Here is a 24,014-nt window from a genome sequence, read left to right on the forward strand (position 1 = left end):
CTCCTCGCACGCTGCCTCTGTGCTCTGCCCCACATGCTCCTTGCACACTCCCAGCCCCACACGCTCCTTGCACACTCCCAACCCCTCACGCTCCTCACACACTCCCAGCCCCACACGCTCCTCGTGCAATCCCAGCCCCACATGCTCCTCGCACGCTCCCAGCCCCACACGCTCCTCACACACTCCCAGCCCCACACAATCCTCGCACACTTCCAGCCCCACACGCTCCTCGCACACTCCCAGCCCCACATGCTCCTCGCACACTCCCAGCCCCACACGCTCCTCGTGCAATCCCAGCCCCACATGCTCCTCGCACGCTCCCAGCCCCACACGCTCCTCACACACTCCCAGCCCCACACAATCCTCGCACACTTCCAGCCCCACACGCTCCTCGCACACTCCCAGCCCCACATGCTCCTCGCACACTCCCAGCCCCGGACGCTCGTGTCCCGCCGCCGGCGCCCTCGCACGCTCACCGTGACCTGGAAGGGGCTGTTGGGGATGTGCTCTCCGCCGAAGCGCACGCAGATGACGTACTTGCCGGGCTGGGGGGCCGTGTAGAAGATGTCGAAGGTGCCGTCGGCGTTTTCCACCACGTCCACGTCGGCCTCGGAGCCGTCGGGCGTGCAAACCGTGCAGGTCACTTTGCCCTTGCCGGCCGCCTTGGCGTCCACCGTGATCACCGTCTCCTCGCCCAGGCGGATGGTGGGGCCCACGCCGGCTCCTGCGGGGCCAGCGGTGACTAGGGGGGCCCCCAAACCCAGGAGCCCCCACCTCGTTAGGGTAACCGGGCGCTAACGAGGCACGGGATCCCCACACCACAGCCCGGGGGAGTTCAAGCTACTGAATGAGGGGGTTAACGAGGTCTGGGGGGAGCATTAATTAGGGCCCCACCGAGGAACCCCCTCTCTTGCCCCCCCCCACCAAGGAGCACGAGCATCGTTAGGGTAACCGGGCGCTAACGAGGTACAGGACCCCCACACCGCAGCCTGGGGGGGTTCAAGCTACTGAATGAGGGGGTTAACGAGGTCTGGAGGGGGCATTTAATTAGGGCCCTCTCGCCTGACACCAAGGAACCCCCTCTCCTGCTCCCCCCCACAAGGACCACGAGCATCGTTAGGGTAACCGGGCCCTAACGAGGCACGGGACCCCCACACAGCAGCCCGGAAGGGGTTCAAGCTGCTAAATGAGGGGTTTAATGAGGTCTGGGGGGGCATTAATTAGGAGCCCCCCCAGTCTGACACCAAGGAACCCCCTCTCCCACCATCCCCACAAAGAGCACCAGCATCGTTAGGGTAACCAGGCGCTAACGAGGCATGGGACCCCCCACACCACAGCCTGGTTTGCCCCCCCAAACTGAGCCCCTGGCCCCCTCACTGTGAGGGTGAGGGAGATCCTGGGGTGCAGGGGGGGGTCCCCTCGTTAAATGAGGCCTTAGGGCCCCCCCAAACTGAGCCCCTGGCCCCCTCTTAGCGCCATTTCTGAGGGTGAGGAGAGCTCCTGGGGTGCAGGGGGGGGGTCTCGTGATTAAATGAGGCCTTAGGGCCCCCCCAAAATGACCCATCTGCGAGGGTGGGGGAGATGCTGGGGTGAAGGGGGGGGTCCCATTATTAAATGAGGCCTTAGGGGCCCCTCAAACTGAGCCCCTGGCCCCCTCTTAGCGCCATTTGTGAGCGGGGGGATCCTGGGGTGCAGGATGGGGGGAGTGATCCCAGTCTGGGGGGGCCCTGCGTGCATGTCCCCCCACCCCGCCAAGCGAGCCATGCCGTGAGCTTACCTAAGCCGTGCCCTCCGATGGAGACTAGAGCGTGGGGGGAGACAGGGGTGGGGGGCAAAGGGGTGGGGGAAAATGGGGTTCGGGGGGGGGAAAAGGGGGAGCAAAAGGGGTGGGGGGTGTGGGGGGTGGGCAGAGAAGCAAGAAATCCAGTGAGATTCAGGCAGTGAGACCCCCAGCCCGGCCCGCTCACGCCCCCCTTGCGCGTGGGGTGCTGGCAGCGGGCATTCCGGTGTGGATCCGGTGTGGATCCAGTGCGGATCCGGTGTGGATCCGGTGCGGACGCGGCGCTCACCGGTGACGGTGCACTTGCTGGCGTCGCCGGCCGGCACGGCGCGGATGCGGTACGGCGAGTACGGGATCTCATCGCCGCCGTATTTGATGAGGATGGTGTACCGACCCGTCATGTCCGGCACGTAGGACACCGTGTAGGTGCCGTCCTGGTTGTCCCGGATCGAGGCCTTCTTCGGCTTCCCCTCGGGATCCTGCGTGAGGGGATGTTGGTTACCGTGAATCCCCTCGTAACTCCCAAAAAAAAGCATTTTTTCCCCAAAACCCCTCACAAACTCCGCCAAAATGTGATTTGTTCCTCAAATCCCCTCACAAACTATTCCAAAATGTGACTTTTCCCCAAAATCCCCTCACAAACTCCTCCAAAATGTGATTTTTTCCCCAAATCCCCTCACAAACTCCTCCAAAATGGGACTTTTCCCCAAAATCCCCTCACAAACTCCTCCAAAATGTGATTTTTTTCCCCAAATACCCTCACAAACTCCTCCAAAATGTGATTTTTCCCCAAAATCCCCTACAAACTCCTCCAAAATGTGACTTTTTCCCCAAATCCCCTCACAAACTCCTCCAAAACGTGATTTTTTCCACAAATCCCCTCACAAACTCCTCTAAAATGTGATTTTTTTCCCCCAAATCCCCTCACAAACACCTCCAAAACGTGATTTTTTTCCCAAATCCCCTCACAAACTCCTCCAAAATGTGATTTTTTCCCATAATCCCCTTGCCAGCTCCTCCAAAATATGATTTTTCCTCAAATCCCCTCACAAACTCTTCCAAAATATGATTTCTTCCCTGAAATCCCCTCACAAACTCCTACAAAATGTGATTTTTTTCCCCCAAATCCCCTCAAAAACTCCTCCAAAACGTGATTTTTTCCACAAATCCCCTCACAAACTCCTACAAAATGTGATTTTTTCCCCAAATCCCCTCACAAACTCCTCCAAAATATGATTTTTCCCCCAAATCCCCTCACGAACTACTCCAAAATGTGATTTTTCCCCCAAATACCCTCCAAACTCCTCCAAAATGTGATTTTTTCCCATAATCCCCTTGCCAGCTCCTCCAAAATGTGATTTTTCCTCAAATCCCCTCACAAACTCCTCCAAAATATGATTTCTTCCCTGAAATCCCCTCACAAACTCCTCCAAAATATGATTTTTTCCCCAAATTCCCTCACAAACTCCTCCAAAACGTGATTTTTTTCCCCAAATCCCCTCATAAACTCCTCTAAAATGCGATTTTTTTCCCCAAATCCCCTACAAACTCCTCCAAAATACGATTTTTTCTCCAAATCTCCTCCCAAACTCCTCCAAAACGTGATTTTTCCCCCAAATCCCCTCACAAACTCCTCCAAAACGTGATTTTTTTCCCCAAATCCCCTCACAAAACTCCTCGAAAATGTGATTTTTTCCCCAAATACCCTCACAAACTCCTCCAAAACGTGATTTTTTTCCCCAAATCCCCTCACAAAACTCCTCGAAAATGTGATTTTTTCCCCAAATACCCTCACAAACTCCTCCAAAACGTGATTTTTCCCCCAAATCCCCTCCCAAACTCCTCCAAAACGTGATTTTTTCCACAAATCCCCTCACAAACTCCTCCAAAACGTGATTTTTCCCCCAAATCCCCTCACAAACTCCTCCAAAACGTGATTTTTTTTCCCAAATCCCCTCACAAACTCCTCCAAAACGTGATTTTTTTCCCAAATCCCCTCACAAACTCCTCCAAAATGTGATTTTTTCCTCAAATCCCCTCACAAACTCCTCCAAAACGTGATTTTTTTCCCAAATCCCCTCACAAACTCCTCCAAAATGTGATTTTTTCCACAAATCCCCTCACAAACTCCTCCAAAACGTGATTTTTCCCCCAAATCCCCTCACAAACTCCTCCAAAACGTGATTTTTTTTCCCAAATCCCCTCACAAACTCCTCCAAAACGTGATTTTTTTCCCAAATCCCCTCACAAACTCCTCCAAAACGTGATTATTCCCCCAAATCCCCTCACAAACTCCTCCAAAACGTCATTGTTTCCCCAAATCCCCTCACAAACTCCTCCAAAATATGATTTCTTCCCTGAAATCCCCTCACAAACTCCTCCAAAACGTGATTTTTCCCCCCAAATCCCCTCACAAACTCCTCCAAAATGTGATTTTTCCCCCAAATCCCCTCACAAACTCCTCCAAAACGTGATTTTTTTTCCCCAAATCCCCTCACAAAACTCCTCGAAAATGTGATTTTTTCCCCAAATACCCTCAAAAAGCTCCTCCAAAACATGATTTTTCCACCAAATCCCCTCACAAACTCCTCCAAAACGTGATTTTTTCCCCAAATCCCCTCCCAAACTCCTCCAAAACGTGATTTTTTCCCAAATCCCCTCACAAACTCCTCCAAAACGTGATTTTTTTTCCCAAATCCCCTCACAAACTCCTCCAAAATGTGATTTTTTCCTCAAATCCCCTCACAAACTCCTCCAAAACGTGATTTTTTCCCCAAAACCCGTCCCAAACTCCTCCAAAACGTGATTTTTCCCCCAAATCCCCTCACAAACTCCTCCAAAATATGATTTCTTCCCTGAAATCCCCTCACAAACTCCTCCAAAACGTGATTTTTCCCCCCAAATCCCCTCCCAAACTCCTCCAAAATGTGATTTTTCCCCCAAATCCCCTCACAAACTCCTCCAAAACGTGATTTTTTTCCCCAAATCCCCTCACAAAACTCCTCGAAAATGTGATTTTTTCCCCAAATACCCTCAAAAAGCTCCTCCAAAACATGATTTTTCCCCCAAATCCCCTCACAAACTCCTCCAAAAGGTGACTTTTTCCCCAAATCCCCTCACAAACACCTCCAAAACGTGATTTTTTCCCCAAATCCCCTCACAAACTCCTCCAAAACGTGATTTTTTTCCCCAAATCCCCTCACAAACTCCTCCAAAATGTGATTTTTTCCCCAAATCCCCTCACGAACTCCTCCAAAACGTGATTTTTTCCCCCAAATCCCCTCACAAACTCCTCCAAAACGTCATTGTTTCCCCAAATCCCCTCACAAACTCCTCCAAAATATGATTTCTTCCCTGAAATCCCCTCACAAACTCCTCCAAAACGTGATTTTTCCCCCCAAATCCCCTCACAAACTCCTCCAAAATGTGATTTTTCCCCCAAATCCCCTCACAAACTCCTCCAAAACGTGATTTTTTTTCCCCAAATCCCCTCACAAAACTCCTCGAAAATGTGATTTTTTCCCCAAATACCCTCAAAAAGCTCCTCCAAAACATGATTTTTCCACCAAATCCCCTCACAAACTCCTCCAAAACGTGATTTTTTCCCCAAATCCCCTCCCAAACTCCTCCAAAACGTGATTTTTTCCCAAATCCCCTCACAAACTCCTCCAAAACGTGATTTTTTTTCCCAAATCCCCTCACAAACTCCTCCAAAATGTGATTTTTTCCTCAAATCCCCTCACAAACTCCTCCAAAACGTGATTTTTTCCCCAAAACCCGTCCCAAACTCCTCCAAAACGTGATTTTTCCCCCAAATCCCCTCACAAACTCCTCCAAAATATGATTTCTTCCCTGAAATCCCCTCACAAACTCCTCCAAAACGTGATTTTTCCCCCCAAATCCCCTCCCAAACTCCTCCAAAATGTGATTTTTCCCCCAAATCCCCTCACAAACTCCTCCAAAACGTGATTTTTTTCCCCAAATCCCCTCACAAAACTCCTCGAAAATGTGATTTTTTCCCCAAATACCCTCAAAAAGCTCCTCCAAAACATGATTTTTCCCCCAAATCCCCTCACAAACTCCTCCAAAAGGTGACTTTTTCCCCAAATCCCCTCACAAACACCTCCAAAACGTGATTTTTTCCCCAAATCCCCTCACAAACTCCTCCAAAACGTGATTTTTTTCCCCAAATCCCCTCACAAACTCCTCCAAAATGTGATTTTTTCCCCAAATCCCCTCACGAACTCCTCCAAAACGTGATTTTTTTCTCCAATTCCCCTCACAAACTCCTCCAAAACGTCATTTTTCCCCCAAATCCCCTCACAAACTCCTCCAAAATATGATTTCTTCCCAAAATCCCCTCACAAACTCCTCTGATATGTGATTTTTTCCCCAAATCCCCTCACAAACTCCTCCAAAACGTGATTTTTCCCCCCAAATCCCCTCACAAACACCTCCAAAACGTGATTTTTTCCCCAAATCCCCTCACAAACTCCTCCAAAACGTGATTTTTCCCCCCAAATCCCCTCACAAACACCTCCAAAACGTGATTTTTTCCCCAAATCCCCTCACAAACTCCTCCAAAACGTGATTTTTTCCCCAAATCCCCTCACAAACTCCTCCAAAACGTGATTTTTTTCCCCAAATCCCCTCACGAACTCCTCCAAAACGTGATTTTTTCCCCAAATCCCCTCACAAACTCCTCCAAAACATGATTTTTCTCCCAAATCCCCTCACAAACTCCTCCAAAACATGATTTTTTCCCATAATCCCCTCACAAACTCCTCCAAAATGTGATTTTTCCCCCAAATCCCCTCACAAACTCCTCCAAAACGTGATTTTTTCCCCAAATACCCTCAAAAAGCTCCTCCAAAACGTGATTTTTTCCCCCAAATCCCCTCACAAACTCCTCCAAAACGTGATTTTTTCCCCAAATCCCCCCACAAACTCCTCCAAAATGTGATTTTTCCCCCAAATCCCCTCCCAAACTCCTCCAAAACGTGATTTTTTCCCCCAAATCCCCTCCCAAACTCCTCCAAAACGTGATTTTTCCCCCCAAATCCCGTCACAAACACCTCCAAAACGTGATTTTTTTCCCCAAATCCCCTCCCAAACTCCTCCAAAACGTCATTTTTTCCCCAAATCCCCTCACAAACTCCGCCAAAATGTGATTTTTTCCCCAAATCCCCTCACAAACTCCTCCAAAATATGATTTCTTCCCAAAATCCCCTCACAAACTCCTCCAAAACGTGATTTTTTCCCCAAATCCCCTCACAAACTCCTCCAAAACGTGATTTTTTCCCCAAATCCCCTCACAAACTCCTCCAAAACATGATTTTTCTCCCAAATCCCCTCACAAACTCCTCCAAAATGTGATTTTTTCCTGAAATCCCCTCACAAACTCTTCCAAAACATGATTTTTCCCCCAAATCCCCTCCCAGACTCCTCCAAAATGTGATTTTTTCCCCAAATCCCCTCACAAACTCCTCCAAAACGTGATTTTTCCCCCCAAATCCCCTCACAAACACCTCCAAAACGTGATTTTTTTCCCCAAATCCCCTCACAAACTCCTCCAAAATGTGATTTTTTCCCCAAATCCCCTCACGAACTCCTCCAAAACGTCATTTTTTTCTCCAATTCCCCTCACAAACTCCTCCAAAACGTGATTTTTTTTCTCCAATTCCCCTCACAAACTCCTCCAAAATGTGATTTTTCCCCCAAATCCCCTCACAAACTCACCAAAAAAGGCATTTTTTCGCCAAATACTCTCACAAACTCCTCCAAAACGTGATTTTTTCCACAAATCCCCTCACAAACTCCTCCAAAATATGATTTTTCCCCAAAATCCCCTCACAAACTCCTCCAAAATGTGATTTTTCCCCCCAAATCCCCTCACAAACTCCTCCAAAATGTGATTTTTTCCCCAAATCCCCTCACGAACTCCTCCAAAACGTCATTTTTTTCTCCAATTCCCCTCACAAACTCCTCCAAAATGTCATTTTTTCCCCTAATCCCCTCACAAACTCCTCCAAAACGTGATTTTTCCCCCAAATCCCCCCACAAACTCCTCCGAAACGTGATTTTTCCCCCCGATATTGTGCTTTCTCTGCGCTCTGCCCCCCCCGGCCCTCGCCCCCCGCGCTCACGGTGATCTGCACGGCCAGCAGCCCCTCGCCGGCGTCGGTGGCGTCGATGGTGAACTCGACGGGGAGGCTGGCGGGGACGCCCGTCGTGTTGAGCCCGGGGCCGCTCGCCTTCACCTTGCTGGCGTCGTGCGTGGGCAGCGCCTTCACCTTGAAGGGGCTGCGGAGGGGGGGAAACGGGGGGTCAGGGGGCTGCACCCCCCAAATTAAACCCCCCACACCGCCCCAGACACCCCGAAACCAGGTGTGTGTGTGTGTCCCCAGACCTGCGCGGCACCTCCTCGTCGCCGTAGCGCACGGCGATGCTGTAGGGCCCCTCGCGCGAGGGCACGTAGCTCACACGCTGCGTCCCGTCCCCCGCGTCCGCCACGTCCACCGGCTCCACCACGCCTGAGGGCGAAACGGGGCGTCACGGGTGCCCCAAAACCCCATGGGGCAACCCCCGGAGCCCACGGGGCACCCCGAGAGAGCCCATGGGACCCCACAGGGCACCCCAAAACCCCACAGGGCACTTCTAGAGCTCATGAGACACCATAGGGCACCCCAAGACCTCATAGGGCACCCCCAGAGCTCATGGGACCCCACAGGGCACCCCAAGACCCCACAGGGCACCCCTAGAGCCCATGGGATCCCACAGGGCACCCCAAAGCCACATAAGGCACCTCTAGAGCCCATGGGACCCCACAGGGCACCCCAAAACCCCACAGGGCATGCCTAGAGCGCATGGGACCCCACAGGGCACCCCAAAACCCCACAGGGCACCTGAAAACCCCATGGAGCAGCCCGAGAGCCCATGGCACCCCACAGGGCACCCCAAGACCCCACAAGGCACCCCCAGAGCCCATGGGACCCCACAGGGCACCCCAAAACCCCACAGGGCACCTCTAGAGCCCACAGGACATCCCCAGAGCCCATGGGACACCACAGGGCACCCCAAAATCCCACAGGGCACCTCCAGAGCCTACGGGGCACCCCTAGAGAGCCGATGGGACCCCACAGGGCATCCCAAAACCACACAGGGCACCCCCAGAGCCCACGGGGCACCCCCAGAGCCCATGGGACCCCACAGGGCACCCCCAGAGCTCATGGGACCCCAAAGGGCACCCCAAAACCCCACAGGACACCTCTAGAGCTCATGGGACCCCACAGGGCACCCCAAAACCCCACAGGGCACCTCTAGAGCTCATGGGACCCCACAGGGCACCCCAAAACCACATAGGGCACCCCCAGAGCCTATAGGACCCCACAGGGCACCCCAAGACCCCACAGGGCATCCCTAGAGCCCATGGGACCTCACAGGCACCCCAAAACCCCACAGGGCACCTCTAAAGCTCATGGGAACCCACAGGGCACCCCAAAACCACATAGGGCACCCCCAGAATCCATGGCACCCCACAGGGCATCCCAAGACCCCACAGGGCACCCCCAGAGCCCATGGCACCCCACAGGACTCCCCAAAACCCCACAGGGCACCCCCAGAGCACATGGGACCCCACAGGGCACCCCCAGAGCTCATGGCACCCCACAGGGTACCTCAAGACCCCAAAGGGCACCCCTAGAGCCCATGGGACCCCACAGGGCACCACAAAACCCCACAGGGCACCCCCAGAGCCCATAGGACCCCACAGGGCACCCCAAAGCCACATAAGGCACCTCTAGAGCTCATAGGACCCTACAGGGCACCCCAAAACCCCACAGGGCACTCCCAGAGCCCATGGGACCCCACAGGGCACCCCAAAACCCCACAGGGCACCCCCAGAGCTCATGGGACCCCACAGGGTACCCCAAGACCCCACAGGGCACCCCTAGAGCCCATGGGACCCCACAGGGCACCCCAAAACCCCACAGGGCACCTCTAAAGCTCACGGGAACCCACAGGGCATCCCAAAGCCACATAAGGCACCTCTAGAGCTCATGGGACCCCACAGGGCACCCCAAAACCTCACAGGGCACCCCCAGAGCCCATGGGACCCCTCAGGGCACCCCAAAACCCCACAGGGCACCCCCAGAGCCAATGGGACCCCACAGGGCACCCCAAAACCCCACAGGGCACCCCCAGAGCCCACAGGGCACCCCTAGAGAGCCGATGGGACCCCACAGGGCACCCCAAAACCTCACAGGGCACCCCCAGAGCACATGGGACCCCACAGGGCACCCCCAGAGCTCATGGCACCCCACAGGGTACCTCAAGACCCCAAAGGGCACCCCTAGAGCCCATGGGACCCCACAGGGCACCACAAAACCCCACAGGGCACCCCCAGAGCCCATGGGACCCCACAGGGCACCCCAAAACCCCACAGGGCACCCCCAGAGCTCATGGGACCCCACAGGGTACCCCAAGACCCCACAGGGCACCCCTAGAGCCCATGGGACCCCACAGGGCACCCCAAAACCCCACAGGGCACCTCTAAAGCTCACGGGAACCCACAGGGCACCCCAAAACCACATAGGGCACCCCCAGAGTCCATGGGACCCCACAGGGCATCCCAAAGCCACATAAGGCACCTCTAGAGCTCATGAGACCCCACAGGGCACCCCAAAACCTCACAGGGCACCCCCAGAGCCCATGGGACCCCACAGGGCACCCCAAGACGCCCCCCAGAACATCTCACAAGGCACCTCAAAATCTTCCAGAGTACCCTGAGAGCCCGTGGGACACTCCAAAACCCCCAGAGGGCACCCCCACAGCTCATGGGACTCCATGGGGCACCCCAAAACCCACAGGGGCACCCGAAGACCCCATGGCGCACTCCAAAACCCCCCATAACACCTCAGAGAGCACCTCAAGACCCTCCAGGGCACCCCAAGAGCCAATGAGGACCCCAAGACCCCCCCAAAACATCCCCTAGAGCATCTCAAGACCCTATGGGACACCCTAAGACCCCCCAAAACATCCCCCAAGGCACCCCAAGATCCTCCAGGGCACCCTGAGAGCCCATGGGGACCCCAAGATCCCCCAAAACACCCCACAAGGCACCCCAAGAGCCTCTAGGGCACCCCAAGAGTCCATGGGACACCCCAAGACCCCCATAACATCCCACAAGGCACCCCAAGACCCTATGGGACACCCCAAGACCCTATGGGACACCCCAAGAACCCCCATAACATCCCACAAGGCACCTCAAGACCCTATGGGACACCCCAAGACCCCCCAAAACATCCCAGAAGGCACTCCAAGACCCTATGGGACACCCCAAGAACCCCCATAACATCCCACAAGGCACCTCAAGACCCTATGGGACACCCCAAGACCCCCCAAAACATCCCAGAAGGCACTCCAAGACCCTATGGGACACCCCAAGAACCCCCATAACATCCCACAAGGCATCTCAAGACCCTATGGGACACCCCAAGACCCTATGGGACACCCCAAGACCCCCCATAACATCCCACAAGGCATCCCAGGACCCTCCACGGCACCCCAAGAGCCCATGGGACCACCCGGGGCACCCAAAAACCCCACAGGGCACCTCGAGACCTCGCAGAGCACCCCGAGATCCCCTTCAGGATGCACCCCCCCCCCCTTCTTGCCCCCCCAAACCCACCTTTGGGGCCCTGGACCTTGACGTCCAGGGGGGCGACGCCGGCCTTGCTGGTGTCGACGGTGAAAGTCTGCGGGACGTTGGCTCTGACGACGCCGGGGGTCAAACCGGGCCCCGCGCATTTCACCTTGGACGCATCCACCACGTCCGTCACCGGCACTTTGAAGGGGCTCCCTGCGTGGAGAAAGAGGGGGTTCAGCCTTCTGGGGTGGGGGAGGGCACACGCAGCCCCCTCTGACCCCCTCCCGGCACTCACCGGGGACCTGGTGGCCGCCGTAGGTGACGTTGAGGCTGTAGGTACCGGGTTCGTAGGGGACGTATTCGACGGAGCAGCTGCCGTCTTTGTTGTCCGTGCACGACATCTTGGCCTCCGAGGGCCCCTCCACCGCCAGCCCCAGCCCCCCCGTGCCGGCACCCCTGGAACGGGGGGAACAGGGGGTCAGGGGGGCCCCCCAAACCTGCCCCCCACACCCCTGAGGGGCTGGGAGGAACCGGGGCGAGGGGTGAAGGGAGGATGTGGGGTGAGGAGGCTGGGGGGCTGGAGAGATGGGGGTATGGGGGTGGAGTGGGGGGGAGGGGAACAGGGAGGAGTTGGGGGGCAGGCTACGGGCTGGGGGTCAAGCTATGGGGCTGGGGGTCAGGCTATGGGTCAGGCTGTGGGGCTGGGGGTCAGGCTATGGGGCAGGTTATGGGGCTGGGGGTCAGGCTGTGGGGTGGGATGAGGCTTGGGGTCAGGCTGGGGGTCAGGCTGTAGGGCTGAGGGTCAGGCTGTGGGGCTGGGGGTCAGGCTAGGGGTCAGGTTATGGGGCTGGGGGTCAGGCTGTGGGGCTGGGGGTCAGGCTAGGGGTCAGGTTATGGGGCTGGGGTCAGGCTGTGGGGCTGGGGGTCAGGCTAGGGGTCAGGCTGTGGGGCTGGGGGTCAGGTTAGGGGTCAGGCTGTAGGGCTGAGGGTCAGGCTGTGGGGCTGGGGGTCAGGCCATGGGTCAGGCTGTGGGGCTGGGGGTCAGGCTATGGGTCAGGCTGTGGGACTGGGCATCAGGCTATGGGGCTGGGGGTCAGGCCATGGGTCAGGTTATAGGGCTGGGGGTCAGGCCACGGGTCAGGTTATGGGGCTGGGGGCCAGGCTATGGGGCTGGGGGTCAGGCCATAGGTCAGGTAATAGGGCTGGGGGTCAGGCTAGGGGTCAGGCTGTGGGGCTAGGGGTCAGGCTGTGGGGCTGGGGGTCAGGCTGTGGGGCTAGGGGTCAGGCTGTGGGGCTGGGGGTCAGGCTGTGGGGCTGGGGGTCAGGCTATGGGGCTGGGAGTCAGGCCACGGGTCAGGTTATGGGGCTGGGGGCCAGGCTATGGGGCTATGGGTCAGGCTGGGGGTCAGGCTAGGGGTCAGGCTGTGGGGCTGGGCATCAGGCTATGGGGCTGGGATCAGGCCATGGGTCAGGCTATGTGGCTGGGGGTCAGCCCGTGGGTCAGGTTATGGGGCTGGGGCCCAGGCTATGGGGCTAGGGATTAGGCTATGGGTCAGGCTGTGGGGCTGGGGCCCAGGCTATGGGGCTAGGGGTCAGGCCATGGGTCAGGCCGTGGGCCTGGGGGTCACGCTATGGGTCCGGCCGTGGGGCAGGCTGTGGGGCAGCACTCACCGGGTCTCCACGGTGAAGCGGTTGGGCCGGTGGGTGGTGCCGCCCTGCAGGCCGGGGCCGTGGACGCGAACGCGCGAGGGGTCGCAGCCCTCGGTGACCGGGACGCGGAAGGGGCTGTGGGGCACGGGGCTGCCGGCGTAGCTCACCTCCACCGTGTGCACGCCTGGGGGGCACGGCCGCAGCTATGGGGCTGCCCCACGGCGCCCCACGCTGCCCCACAGAGCCCCATCGCCGTGGGGCACAGAGCTGCTGGCTTAGCTCCCCTCCACCATGCTCTCACCTGAGGGGCGCGATCTATGGGGCTGGCGCTGCCTCCTGCCCCACGGCGGCCCCATGGCACCCCACGGCGGCCCCCCGGCACTCACCCTCCTCGTAGGGCGTGTACTCGACGTGGTAGGTGCCGTCGCCGCGATCCTCCACGAAGGTCTCGGTGCTGTTGCCCGAGGGGTTGACGACTCGGGCCTTGACGTGGGGGCCCCCGGCCGGGCCCAGCGCCCGCGCGTCCACCTCGAAGGCCGCCACCGCCTCGCGGAAAACGCCTGCCCGCACGCCGTCACCTCACCGGGACACGGCACCAGCCCCACGTCCCCGTCCCTGTGTCCCTGTCCCATCCCCATGTCCCCATCCCACGTCCCCGTTCCCATGTCCCCAACCCATCTCTATGTCCCTGTCCCCCTCCCCATGTCCCCATTCCATCTCCCTGTCCCCATCCCATATCCGTGTCCCCCTCCCCATGTCCCCATCCCTATCCCATCTCTACCTCCTTGTCCCCATGTCCCCCTGTCCCTGTCCTCGTCCCCATGTCCCTGACCCCATGCCCCGATCCCTATCCCATCTCTACCTTCCTGTCCCCAGGTCCCTGGTCCATCTTTTTATCTCCCTGTCCTCATGACCCCGTTCTCATCCCCATGTCCCTGTCCCCATGTCCCCGTTCCCCTCCCCATGTCCCCGTTCCATCTCTATCTCCGTGCCCCTATGTCCCTGTCCCCATTCCATCTCTACGTCCCTCTCCCCATCTCTATCTCCCTGTCCCCATGTCCTTGCTCCATCTCTATCTCCCTGTCCCCATGTCTGTATCCCTATGTCCCTGCCCCCATATCCCCATCCCATCTCTATGTCCCTCTCCCCATCCCCATGTCCCTGTCCCCATGTCCTCGTTCCATCTCTATCTCCCTGTCCCCATGTCCTCGTTCCATCTCTATCTTCCTGTCCCCACGTCCTCGTCTCATTTCCATCTCCCCATCCCCATGTCCTTGTTCCATCTCTATCTCCCTGTCCCCATGTCCTCATCCCATCCCCATGTCCCTGTCCCCATGTCCCCGTTCCATCTCTATCTCCCTGTCCCCATGTCTGTGTCTCTATGTCCCTGTCCCCATATCCCCATCCCCATGTCCCTGTCCCCATGTCCCCATCCCATCTCTATCTCCCTCTCCCCATACTCATGTCCCTGTCCCCATGTCCCCGTTCCACCTCTATCTCGCTGTCCCCATGTCCCTATCCCATCTCTATGTCCCTCTCCCCATCCCCATGTCCTCATTCCATCTCTATCTCCCTGTCCCCATGTCCTCATCCCATCCCCATGTCCCTGTCCCCATGTCCCCATCCCATCTCTATCTCCCTGTCCCCATGTCCTCATCCCATTTCCATCTCCCTGTCCCCATGTCCCCATCCCATCTCTATGTCCCTCTCCCCATCCTCATCTCCCTGTCCCCATGTTCCCGTTCCATCTCTATCTCCCTGTCCCCATGTCTGTGTCCCTATGTCCCTGTCCCCATATCCCCATCCCCATGTCCCTGTCTCCATGTCCTTGTTCCATCTCTACCTCCCTGTCCCCATGTCCTCATCCCATCTCTATCTCCCTGTCCCCATGTCCCCATCCCATCTCTATCTCCCTCTCCCCATACTCATGTCCCTGTCCCCATGTCCCCGTTTCACCTCTATCTCCCTGTCCCCATGTCCCCATCCCCATGTCCTCATTCCATCTCTATCTCCCTGTCCCCATGTCCTCATCCCATCCCCATGTCCCTGTCCCCATGTCCCCATCCCATCTCTATGTCCCTCTCCCCATCCTCATCTCCCTGTCCCCATGTTCCCATTCCATCTCTATCTCCCTGTCCCCATGTCTGTGTCCCTATGTCCCTGTCCCCATATCCCCATCCCCATGTCCCTGTCCCCATGTCCCCATCCCATCTCTATCTCCCTGTCCCCATGTCCTCATCCCATTTCCATCTCCCTGCCCCCATATCCCCATCCCATCTCTATGTCCCTCTCCCCATCCTCATGTCCCTGTCCCCATGTCCCCGTTCCATCTCTATCTCCCTGTCCCCATGTCTGTGTCCCTATGTCCCTGTCCCCATATCCCCATCCCCATGTCCCTGTCTCCATGTCCCCATTCCATCTCTATCTCCCTGTCCCCATGTCCCTGTCCCCATGTCCCCATCCCATCTCTATGTCCCTCTCCCCATCCCCATGTCCCTGTCCCCATGTCCTCGTTCCATCTCTACCTCCCTGTCCCCATCCCATTTCCATCTCCCCATCCCCATGTCCCCATTCCATCTCTATCTCCCTGTCCCCATGTCTGTGTCCCTATGTCCCTGTCCCCATATCCCCATCCCATCTCTATGTCCCTCTCCCCATCCCCATGTCCCCGTCCCCATGTCCCCATGTCTGTGTCCCTATGTCCCTGTCCCTATGTCCCTCTCCCCATCCCCATGTCCCCGTCCCCATGTCCCCGTCCCACCTCTATCTCCCTGTCCCCCCGTCCCCGCTCACCCTTTCCATCCACTCCGGGCCCGTAGACCTTGACGGCCGCGGTGTCGCGGGGGGGCTCGACGCGCACCTTGCTGGGGAAGTGGGGCACGGGCTGCCCCCCGTACTGCACGGTGATGGTGTAGACGCCGGGGCTGAGCGCCGTGTAGGCGATGGTGTAGGTGCCGTCGCCGTTATCCTCCACGCGCACCTCGGCGTGGGCTCCGGCCTCCGAGGCGATGCCGATGGTCAGCTCGGCCGTGCCGGCGCGGCTGCAGTCCACGCGGAACTGGCCCGGCTGCCCGGCCGTGGCGCTTTCCAAGCCGGGACCCGAACACGTCACCTTGGAGGCGTCGAAGGGCGCCGCGAGGACGTTGGCGCGGAAGGGCGAGCCCGGCACGTGGGCGCCGGCGAAGAGGATGTTGATGTTGTAGTCGCCGGGCTCGGTCGGCAGGTAGGAGACGGCGCAGGTGCCGTCGCCGTTGTCCTGGCACTCGATCTTGGCCTCGCACGGACCCTCCACCGTCAGCCCCAGCCCCCCGGTGCCGGCGCCTTTGGTGTCGATGGTGAACGGGGCCGGCACCCCCGCCTGCCCGCCCTGCAGCCCCGGACCGAAGGCGCGCACCTGCCGAGAGAGGGGCACGCCGTGGGGCAGGGAGCTTGGGGACCGCCCCCAACACCCCCCATCCCCAGATCCCCCCTCAAAGCCCCCCGCACACCCCACAGCCCCATATCCCCCCATCCCCTATCCCCATATGCCCCCTCAAAGCCCCCCGCGCCCCCCACAGCCCCGTGTTCCCCACACCCCCCATCCCCATATCCCCCCTCAAAGCCCCCCGTGCCCCCCACATCCCCCCCACCCTCCATCCCCATATCCCCCCTCAAAGCCCCCTGCGCCCCCACAGCCCCATATCCCCCCCACCCCCTATCCCCATATGCCCCCTCAAAGCCCCCAGTGCCCCCCCATCCCCATAGCCCCGCTCAAAGCCCCCTGCGCCCCCCACAGCCCCATATCCCCCACACCCCCCATCCCCAGATCCCCCCCACAGCCCCATACCCCACCTCAAAGACCCCTGTGCCCCCCCATCCCCATATCCCCCCCACCCCCTACCCCCAGATCCCCCTTCAAAGCCCCCCGCGACCCCCCATCCCCGTGTTCCCCACATCCCCCATCCCCATAGCCCCCTCAAAGACCCGTGCCCCCCACATCTGCCCCCCATCCCCATATCTGCCCCCCACCCCCATATCCCCCCCGAGACCCCTACCCCCACATCCCCCCCCAGAGCCTTCTGTGCCCCCCATCCCCATATCCCCCCTGAGACCCCTACCCCCACATCCCCCCCCAGAGCCTTCTGTGCCCCCCATCCCCATATCTGCCCCCCACCCCCATATCCACCCCATGCCCCCTACCCCCACATCCCCCCCATCCCCATATCTGCCCCCCACCCCCATATCTGCCCCCCACCCCCATATCCCCCCCAAGCCCCCTACCCGCATATCCCCCCCCAGGGCCTTCTGTGCCCCCCATCCCCATATCTGCCCCCCACCTCCATATCTGCCCCCCATCCCCATATCCCCCCCGAGCCCCCTACCCCAACATCCCCCCCCAGAGCCTTCTATGCCCCCCATCCCCATATCCCCCCCTAGAGCCTTCTGTGCCCCCCATCTCCATATCTGCCCCCCATCCCCATATCTGCCCCCCATCTCCATATCTGCCCCCCATCTCCATATCTGCCCCCCATCCCCATATCCCCCCTGAGACCCCCGAGCCCCCTACCCGCATATACCCCCCAGAGCCTTCTGTGACCCCCATCCCCATATCTGCCCCCCATCCCCATATCCCCCCCCAGAGCCTTCTGTGCCCCCCACGTCCACATCTGCCCCCCATCCCCACATCCCCCCCCCGCGCCCCCCACCTTGCTGGGGTCGGGGGCGGGCAGGACGTCGAGGGGGAAGGGGCTGCCGGGCAGGGGGTGCCCGTCGAGGCCGATCTCGAGGCGGTGGGGGCCGGGGGCTCGCGGCCGCAGGCGCAGGCGGCAGCTCTGGGGGGAGGGTCCCGGCTCGGGGGGGCCGCACGGCACCCCCTGCCCCCCCGGGCCCGTCAGACGCGCCCCGACCCGCTCGGGGGGCGCCGACACCGTCACCTCTGTCTCCTTCCCCACCTCCAGCCCTATTTGGGGGGGCGGAAAATGGGGGGGGGGGGTGTCAGGAGCGCCCCCCTCGGAACCCCAATCCACAACGAGGGACACCCCAATATCCACAGACCCACCCCAGACACATAGAGCCGCCCCCACCGCAGCCCCAAAAGGGGTCCCCAACCCCCCCAGGCGCCCCCAAAGGGGGGGTCCCCAACCCCCTCATAACCCTCTCCAGCCCCCTTCACCCCCAAAAGGGGGTCCCCAACATCCCAGACCCCTCCCCAGACCCCCTCATCCCCCAAAGGGGTGTCCCCAGCCCCTCTCACCCCCAAAAGAGGGTCCCCAACCCCCCCCGGCCCCTTTTGCCCCCCACAAACGACCCCCCTCACCCTCAAAGGGGATCACCCATCCCCTCAGGACCCCCCCCCAACCCCTCCCCAAGCCCCCCTCACCCCCAAAGGGGGTCCCCAGTTCCCCCAAGCCCCCCCCTCAATCCCCCCAGACCCCTCAGCCCCCCTTTCCCAGCCCCCCTCACCCCCAGAAGGGGCTCCCCAACCCCCCACAGCCCCCCCCGACACTCAAAGGGGGATCCCCAACACCCCAGGCCCCCCCGTAACAGCCCCAGACCCCCCCTCCACAGCCCCCCCCTCACCCCCAGAGGGGGTCCCCAACACCCCAGCCCCCCTCATCCCCCAAAAGGGGATCCCCAACCCCCCCCAGCCCCCCCTCACCCCCAAAGGGGGGGTCCCCAACCCCCCGCAGCCCCCCCCCACTCCGTACGCTCGTCCAGGCCGGTGACGCGGATCTTGGAGAGGTCGAGGCCGGGCGCCACGGCAACCGGGAAGGGGCTCCTGGGGATGGGGTCCCCCCCGAACAGCACCGACACCCCCAGCGGGCCCTGACATTATGGGATGGCGGGAATTATGGGATGTCAAGGGGTCATTATGGGATGGCAGGGATCATTATGGGACGTATTGGGGTCGTTACGGGATGTCTGGGGTCATTATGGGACACATTGGGGTCGTTATTGGATGTTTGAGATCGTTATGGGACATATTGGGGTCATTATGGGATGTCATGGGGCCGTTATGGGATGTTTGGGGTCATTATGGGATGTCGTGGGGTCTTCATGGGATTTATTGTGGTTGTTATGGGATGTCTGGGGTCGTTATGGGATGTTTGGGGTCGTTATGGGATGTCTGGGGTCGTTATGGGATGTCATGGGGTCATTATGGGACGTATTGGGGTCGTTATGGGATGTTTGGGGTCGTTATGGGATGTTGTGAGGTCGTTATGGGATGTCTGGGGTCGTTACGGGATGTTTGGGGTCGTTATGGGATGTCTGGGGTCGTTACGGGATGTCATGGGGTCATTATGGGACATATTGGGGTCATTATGGGATGTCATGGGGTCGTTATGGGATGTCGTGGGGTCGTTATGGGATGTCGTGGGGTCGTTATGGGACATATTGGGGTCATTATGGGATGTCGTGGGGTCGTTATGGGATGTCATGGGGTCATTATGGGATGTCATGGGGTCATTATGGGACATATTGGGGTCCTTATGGGATGTTGCAGGGTCATTCTGGGATGTTTGGGGTCATTCTGGGATGTCTCGGGGTACCTGCAGCGGGGATGGGGGGGCAGCGCAGGTGATGAGGGGTTATTACGGGATGGCTTAGGGATTATTCTGGGATGCCTCGGGGTACCTGCTGCACGGGGGTGTAGGTGACGGTGTGGGTGCCGTCGTGGTTGTCGATCACCTCCAGGTCTCGCACGGCCTCTCCCTTCCCGCTCCCGGTCACCTGCACGTCCAGAGCGGCTCGGCCGGCGCCCTTGGTGTTCACTGTGAAGTGCGTCGGCTTCCCCAGCTCCACCCCTGCCGGGAAGGGAAAAAGGGGGTTCGGGGGGGCCCCCAAAACCGTGAAGGGCCCCCCCCCACACCACCACCCCCCCAAACTCACCGGTGCGGCTGAGGCCGGGCCCCTCGGCCTTCACCTTGCTGGCATCGTGCGCAGGGTCCACCTTGATCCGGATGGGGCTGGTGGGGGTGGCCTAGGGGGGACCCCAAAGTCAGACACGGCCCCTCAGAACCCCCCCAAGACCCCCTGGATCCCACTGAGACACCCCCAAGATCCCACTGAGCCCCCAAGAAGCCCCAAGCCCCACAGCCAACTCGGCTAGCAAAGAGCAGCATGATGGCATAGGAGCCAGCCCAACAAGGGGACCCCAAAACCCCTCAAACTCCCCTCAGACCCCCTCAACACCCCCCCAGACACCCCAAAACTCCCCCTGGACACCCCAAAACCATCCTAACCCCCCTGAGCACCCCCAAACTCCCCCTGAGCCCCCCCAAACTCCCCCTAAGCCCCATCCTCGACCTGGCTGGCAAACAGCACCACGATGGTGTGGGTGCCAGACCCACAGGGGGTCCCCAAAACCCCTCAAACTCCCCCCAGACCCCCCCCAAAACTCCTCCCAGACCCCCCCAAACTCCCCCCAGACACCCCAAAACTGTTCTAACCGCCCTGAACACCCCCAAACTCCCCCTAAGCCCCATCCCCAACCTGGCAAGCTGAGCACCACGACGGCATAGGTGCCAGACCCTCTGGGGGAGGGACCCCAAAACCCCTCAAACACCCCCCAGCCCCCCCCAAAATCCCCTCAGACACCCCAAAACTCCTCCCAGACACCCCAAAACCATCCCAACCCCTCCGAACACCCCCCAAACTCCCCAACCTGGCTGGCAAACAGCACCACGAGGGTGTAAGTGCCAGACCCACAGCGGGGGGACCCCAAAACCCACTCCAGTTCCCCCTAAACACCCCCCAGCCCCCCAAAAAGCGCCCCCCCAGCCCCACCTGGTCTGCAAAGAGCACCATGATGGTGTAGTTGCCGGCGCCGCGCGGGGTGTAGCGCACGGTGAAGGTGTCGTTGTCGTTGCGGATGATGTCGAAGTCGACGTCGGCCTCGGCCGGGCCGACCACGCCGGGGGCGCACTTGATCCCGATGCTCACGTCCCCTGGGGAAGGGGGGGGGGGTCGGGGGGCTCAGCACCCCAAAACCACCCCCACAGCCCCCCCCAAAACACCCCAAACCCACCCCCAGAGAGACCCCACACACCCCAAAAACACCCCCACAGACCCCCAAAACACCCACCCAGACCCACAAAAACACCCCCACAGACCCCAAAAGCACCCCAAAACCACCCCCCAGCACCCCCACACCCCAAAAACACTCCCACAGACTCTCCTCAGCACCCCTACACCCCCAAAACACCCACACAGATGCCCCCAGCACCCCAAAAAACACTCCCACAGACCCCCCGCACCCACATACCCCAAAAACACTCCCAGAAGCCCCCCACACCCCCAAAACACCCACACAGACCCCCCACATCCCAAAAATACCCCCAGAGACCCTCCCAGCACCCCCACATCCCCAAAACACCCCCACAGATCCCCACACACCCCAAAAACACCCACATAGACCTGCTCAGCACCCCTACACCCCAAAAACACCCCTACAGACCCCCCCCACACCTCAAAAACACCCGGAGATCCTCCTAGCACCCCCACACCCCAAAACCACCCCCAGAACCCCAAATTGATCCGCGGTCTCCCCCCAGACCCCTCAATCTCCCCCCAGTTCTCCCCCCAAACTCCTTAAATGCCCCCCAATTCGCCCCCAAACCCCTCTAATTCACCCCCAAAGCCCCTCCAACCCCCCCAATCTCCCCTCAATTCTCCCCTTAAACCAATTGCCCCTCAAAGCCCCTTCAACCCCCCACAAACTCCCTCCGATTCTCCCCCAACCCCCCCGAATTCTCCCCCAAAGCCCCTCCAACTCCCCCAATATCCCATCAATTCTCCCCCAAAACCCCAAATTGCCCCCCAATAACCCCCCCAACCCCCTCAAATGCCCCCCAAAGCCCCTCCAATCACCCCAATTCTCCCCCAAACTCCTCAAATGCCCCCAATCTCCCCCCAATTCTCCCCCAATCTCCCCCAAACTCCTCAAATAACCCCAATTCTCCCTCCAGCCCCCCCAATTTCCCCTCAATTGTCCCCCAAACCCCTCAAATGGCCCCAATTCTCCCCCAAACTCCTCAAATGCCCCCAATCTCCCCCCAATTCTCCCTCCCACCCCCCTCAATCTCCCCTCAATTCTCCCCCAAACCCCTCCAACCCCCCAATCTCCTCACAATTCTCCCCCAAACCCCTCAATTGCCCCCAATTCTCCTCCCAATTCCCCTCCAAACCCCTCAAATGGCCCCAATTCTCCCCCAAACCCCTCAAATGCCCCCAATCTCCCCCCAATTCTCCCCCAAACCCCTCAAATGCCCCCAATCTCCCCCTAATTCCCCTCCAAACCCCTCAATTGCCCCTAATTCTCCCCCAAAGCCCCTCCAACCCCCTCAAATGCCCCCCAATTCTCCCCCACCCCCCCAATTCTCCCCCAAAGCCCCTCCAACTCCCCCAATCTCCCATCAATTCTCCACCAAAACCCTAAATTGCCCCCCAATAACCCCCCAAACCCCTCAAATGCCCCCCAAAGCCCCTCCAATCACCCCAATTCTCCCCCAAACCCCTCAAATGACCCCGAATTCTCCCCCAAATCCCTCTGACCCCTTCAATCTCCCCCCAGTTCTCCCCCAGGGCCCCCCCAGAGCTCACCCTGCCCGGCCTCGGCGCAGTCCACGGTGAAGTGAGTGGGTTCGTGGGCCTTGAGGCCGGTTTTAGCGACGCCGGGGCCGTAAACCTTCACCTTGTGGGGGTGGCTGCCGGCCCCCACGCCCACCTACAGGTTTTGGGGGGGACACAGGGGTCAGCTCAGCGTCCCCCGGGGTTTTGGGGACCCCACCGTGGGTTTTGGGGACCCTCCTCTCACCCGAAAGGGGCTGTTGGGGACGCTGACGCCGCCCCAGGACACCACGGCCGTGTGCTTGAGGGGCTTGGTGGGGACGTAGGAGCAGCGGAAGGTGCCGTCCCCGTTGTCTCTCACCGACACCTCCACTGGGTTGCCCTCTGCGTCCTGGGGGGGGTGGAAAAATGGGGGTCAGCACCCCAAAAATGGACTGGGAACCCCCAAAAACCCAGCCTGGCACCCCCGAAACTGCTCTGCGATGCCTCTCAGTGCTCTGGGATGCCTCTCAGTACCCCAAAGCAACACTGGGACCCCCCCCTGCAGCCCAAAACCACTCTGGAACCTCCCCCAGCACCCCAAATCAACATTGGGACCCCCAGAATCCACCCTGGGACACCCCACAGCACCCCAAAGCAACACTGAGACCCCCCCAAACCACCCCGGGCCCCCCCCTGCAGCCCAAAACCACCCTGGGACCCCCACCACCACCTCAAAGCAACACTGGGACCCCCAGAATCTACCCTAGGACCCCCCCCAGCACCCCAAAACCACCCTGGGACCCCACGAAATCACCACGGGGACCCCCGAATCCCCCAGAGCCCCCCCAAATTACCACCAACTCCACACCGAGCCTCCTAAAACCCTTCTTAAGCCCCATAACCTCCCCAAACCCCTCTGTGTCCCATTCTACCTGGGACGGCGCCTCCCAACCTGCCCCCCCCCAGCCCCCCCAAACCCCCCTCACCTGCATCTGCACTTTGAGGGGTCCCTTGCCCCCGTTTTTGGCATCGACGGTGAACTCGGCGGGTTTGTTAACGGCCACCCCTGTCTTCTCCAGCCCCGGCCCGTGCGCCTTCACCTGCGGAGAGGGAGGATGAGGGGGGCTATGGGGGTCCCCGGGTGGTTTTGGGGAGCGGTGGGGGGGTCACAGCGTGGGTTTGGGGGTTCCAGGGAGGTTCTGGGAGGTCCCAGGCTTCTTTTGGGGTGCTATGGGGGGTCCCAGGCGGAGTTCTAGGGGTCCCAGCGTTGCTTTGGGGTGCTGGGGGGGGTCCCAGGGTGGTTCTAGGGGTCCCAATGTTGCTTTGGGGTGCTGGGGGGGGGTCCCAGCATGGTTTTGGGGTGCTGTGAGGGGTCCCTGGGTGTTTTTTGGGGATTCCTGGGTGTTT

The 24,014-nt window shown here is 59.7% G+C and overlaps 1 protein-coding gene across 3 annotated transcripts in view; it reads right to left on the reverse strand.

Annotated features, from left to right (window-relative positions):
- LOC138734908 (filamin-A-like) overlaps positions 1-24,014 on the reverse strand; it is a 70,380-nt gene that overhangs the window by 26,696 nt on the left and 19,670 nt on the right. Inside the window, exons 13-30 of one of the 3 annotated variants that reach the window (XM_069882737.1) lie at positions 23,594-23,707; positions 22,873-23,016; positions 22,659-22,782; positions 20,844-21,004; positions 19,947-20,037; positions 19,692-19,861; positions 18,764-18,881; positions 17,762-18,015; positions 15,870-16,470; positions 13,463-13,636; positions 13,098-13,260; positions 11,722-11,882; positions 11,469-11,639; positions 8,190-8,313; positions 7,927-8,083; positions 2,070-2,259; positions 1,778-1,801; positions 477-724 (exon numbers count right to left, since the gene is read on the reverse strand). In XM_069882737.1, the coding sequence (XP_069738838.1) occupies positions 477-724; positions 1,778-1,801; positions 2,070-2,259; positions 7,927-8,083; positions 8,190-8,313; positions 11,469-11,639; positions 11,722-11,882; positions 13,098-13,260; positions 13,463-13,636; positions 15,870-16,470; positions 17,762-18,015; positions 18,764-18,881; positions 19,692-19,861; positions 19,947-20,037; positions 20,844-21,004; positions 22,659-22,782; positions 22,873-23,016; positions 23,594-23,707 (3,189 nt within the window). Of the gene's footprint in view, positions 1-476; positions 743-1,777; positions 1,802-2,069; positions 2,260-7,926; positions 8,084-8,189; positions 8,314-11,468; positions 11,640-11,721; positions 11,883-13,097; positions 13,261-13,462; positions 13,637-15,869; positions 16,471-17,761; positions 18,016-18,763; positions 18,882-19,691; positions 19,862-19,946; positions 20,038-20,843; positions 21,005-22,658; positions 22,783-22,872; positions 23,017-23,593; positions 23,708-24,014 lie in introns of all 3 variants that reach the window. The other 2 variants (XM_069882736.1, XM_069882738.1) reach the window with 2 other exon arrangements.

The sequence above is a fragment of the Phaenicophaeus curvirostris genome, unplaced genomic scaffold, assembly GCF_032191515.1.
Source record: "Phaenicophaeus curvirostris isolate KB17595 unplaced genomic scaffold, BPBGC_Pcur_1.0 scaffold_300, whole genome shotgun sequence".
Lineage (NCBI taxonomy): Eukaryota > Metazoa > Chordata > Aves > Cuculiformes > Cuculidae > Phaenicophaeus > Phaenicophaeus curvirostris.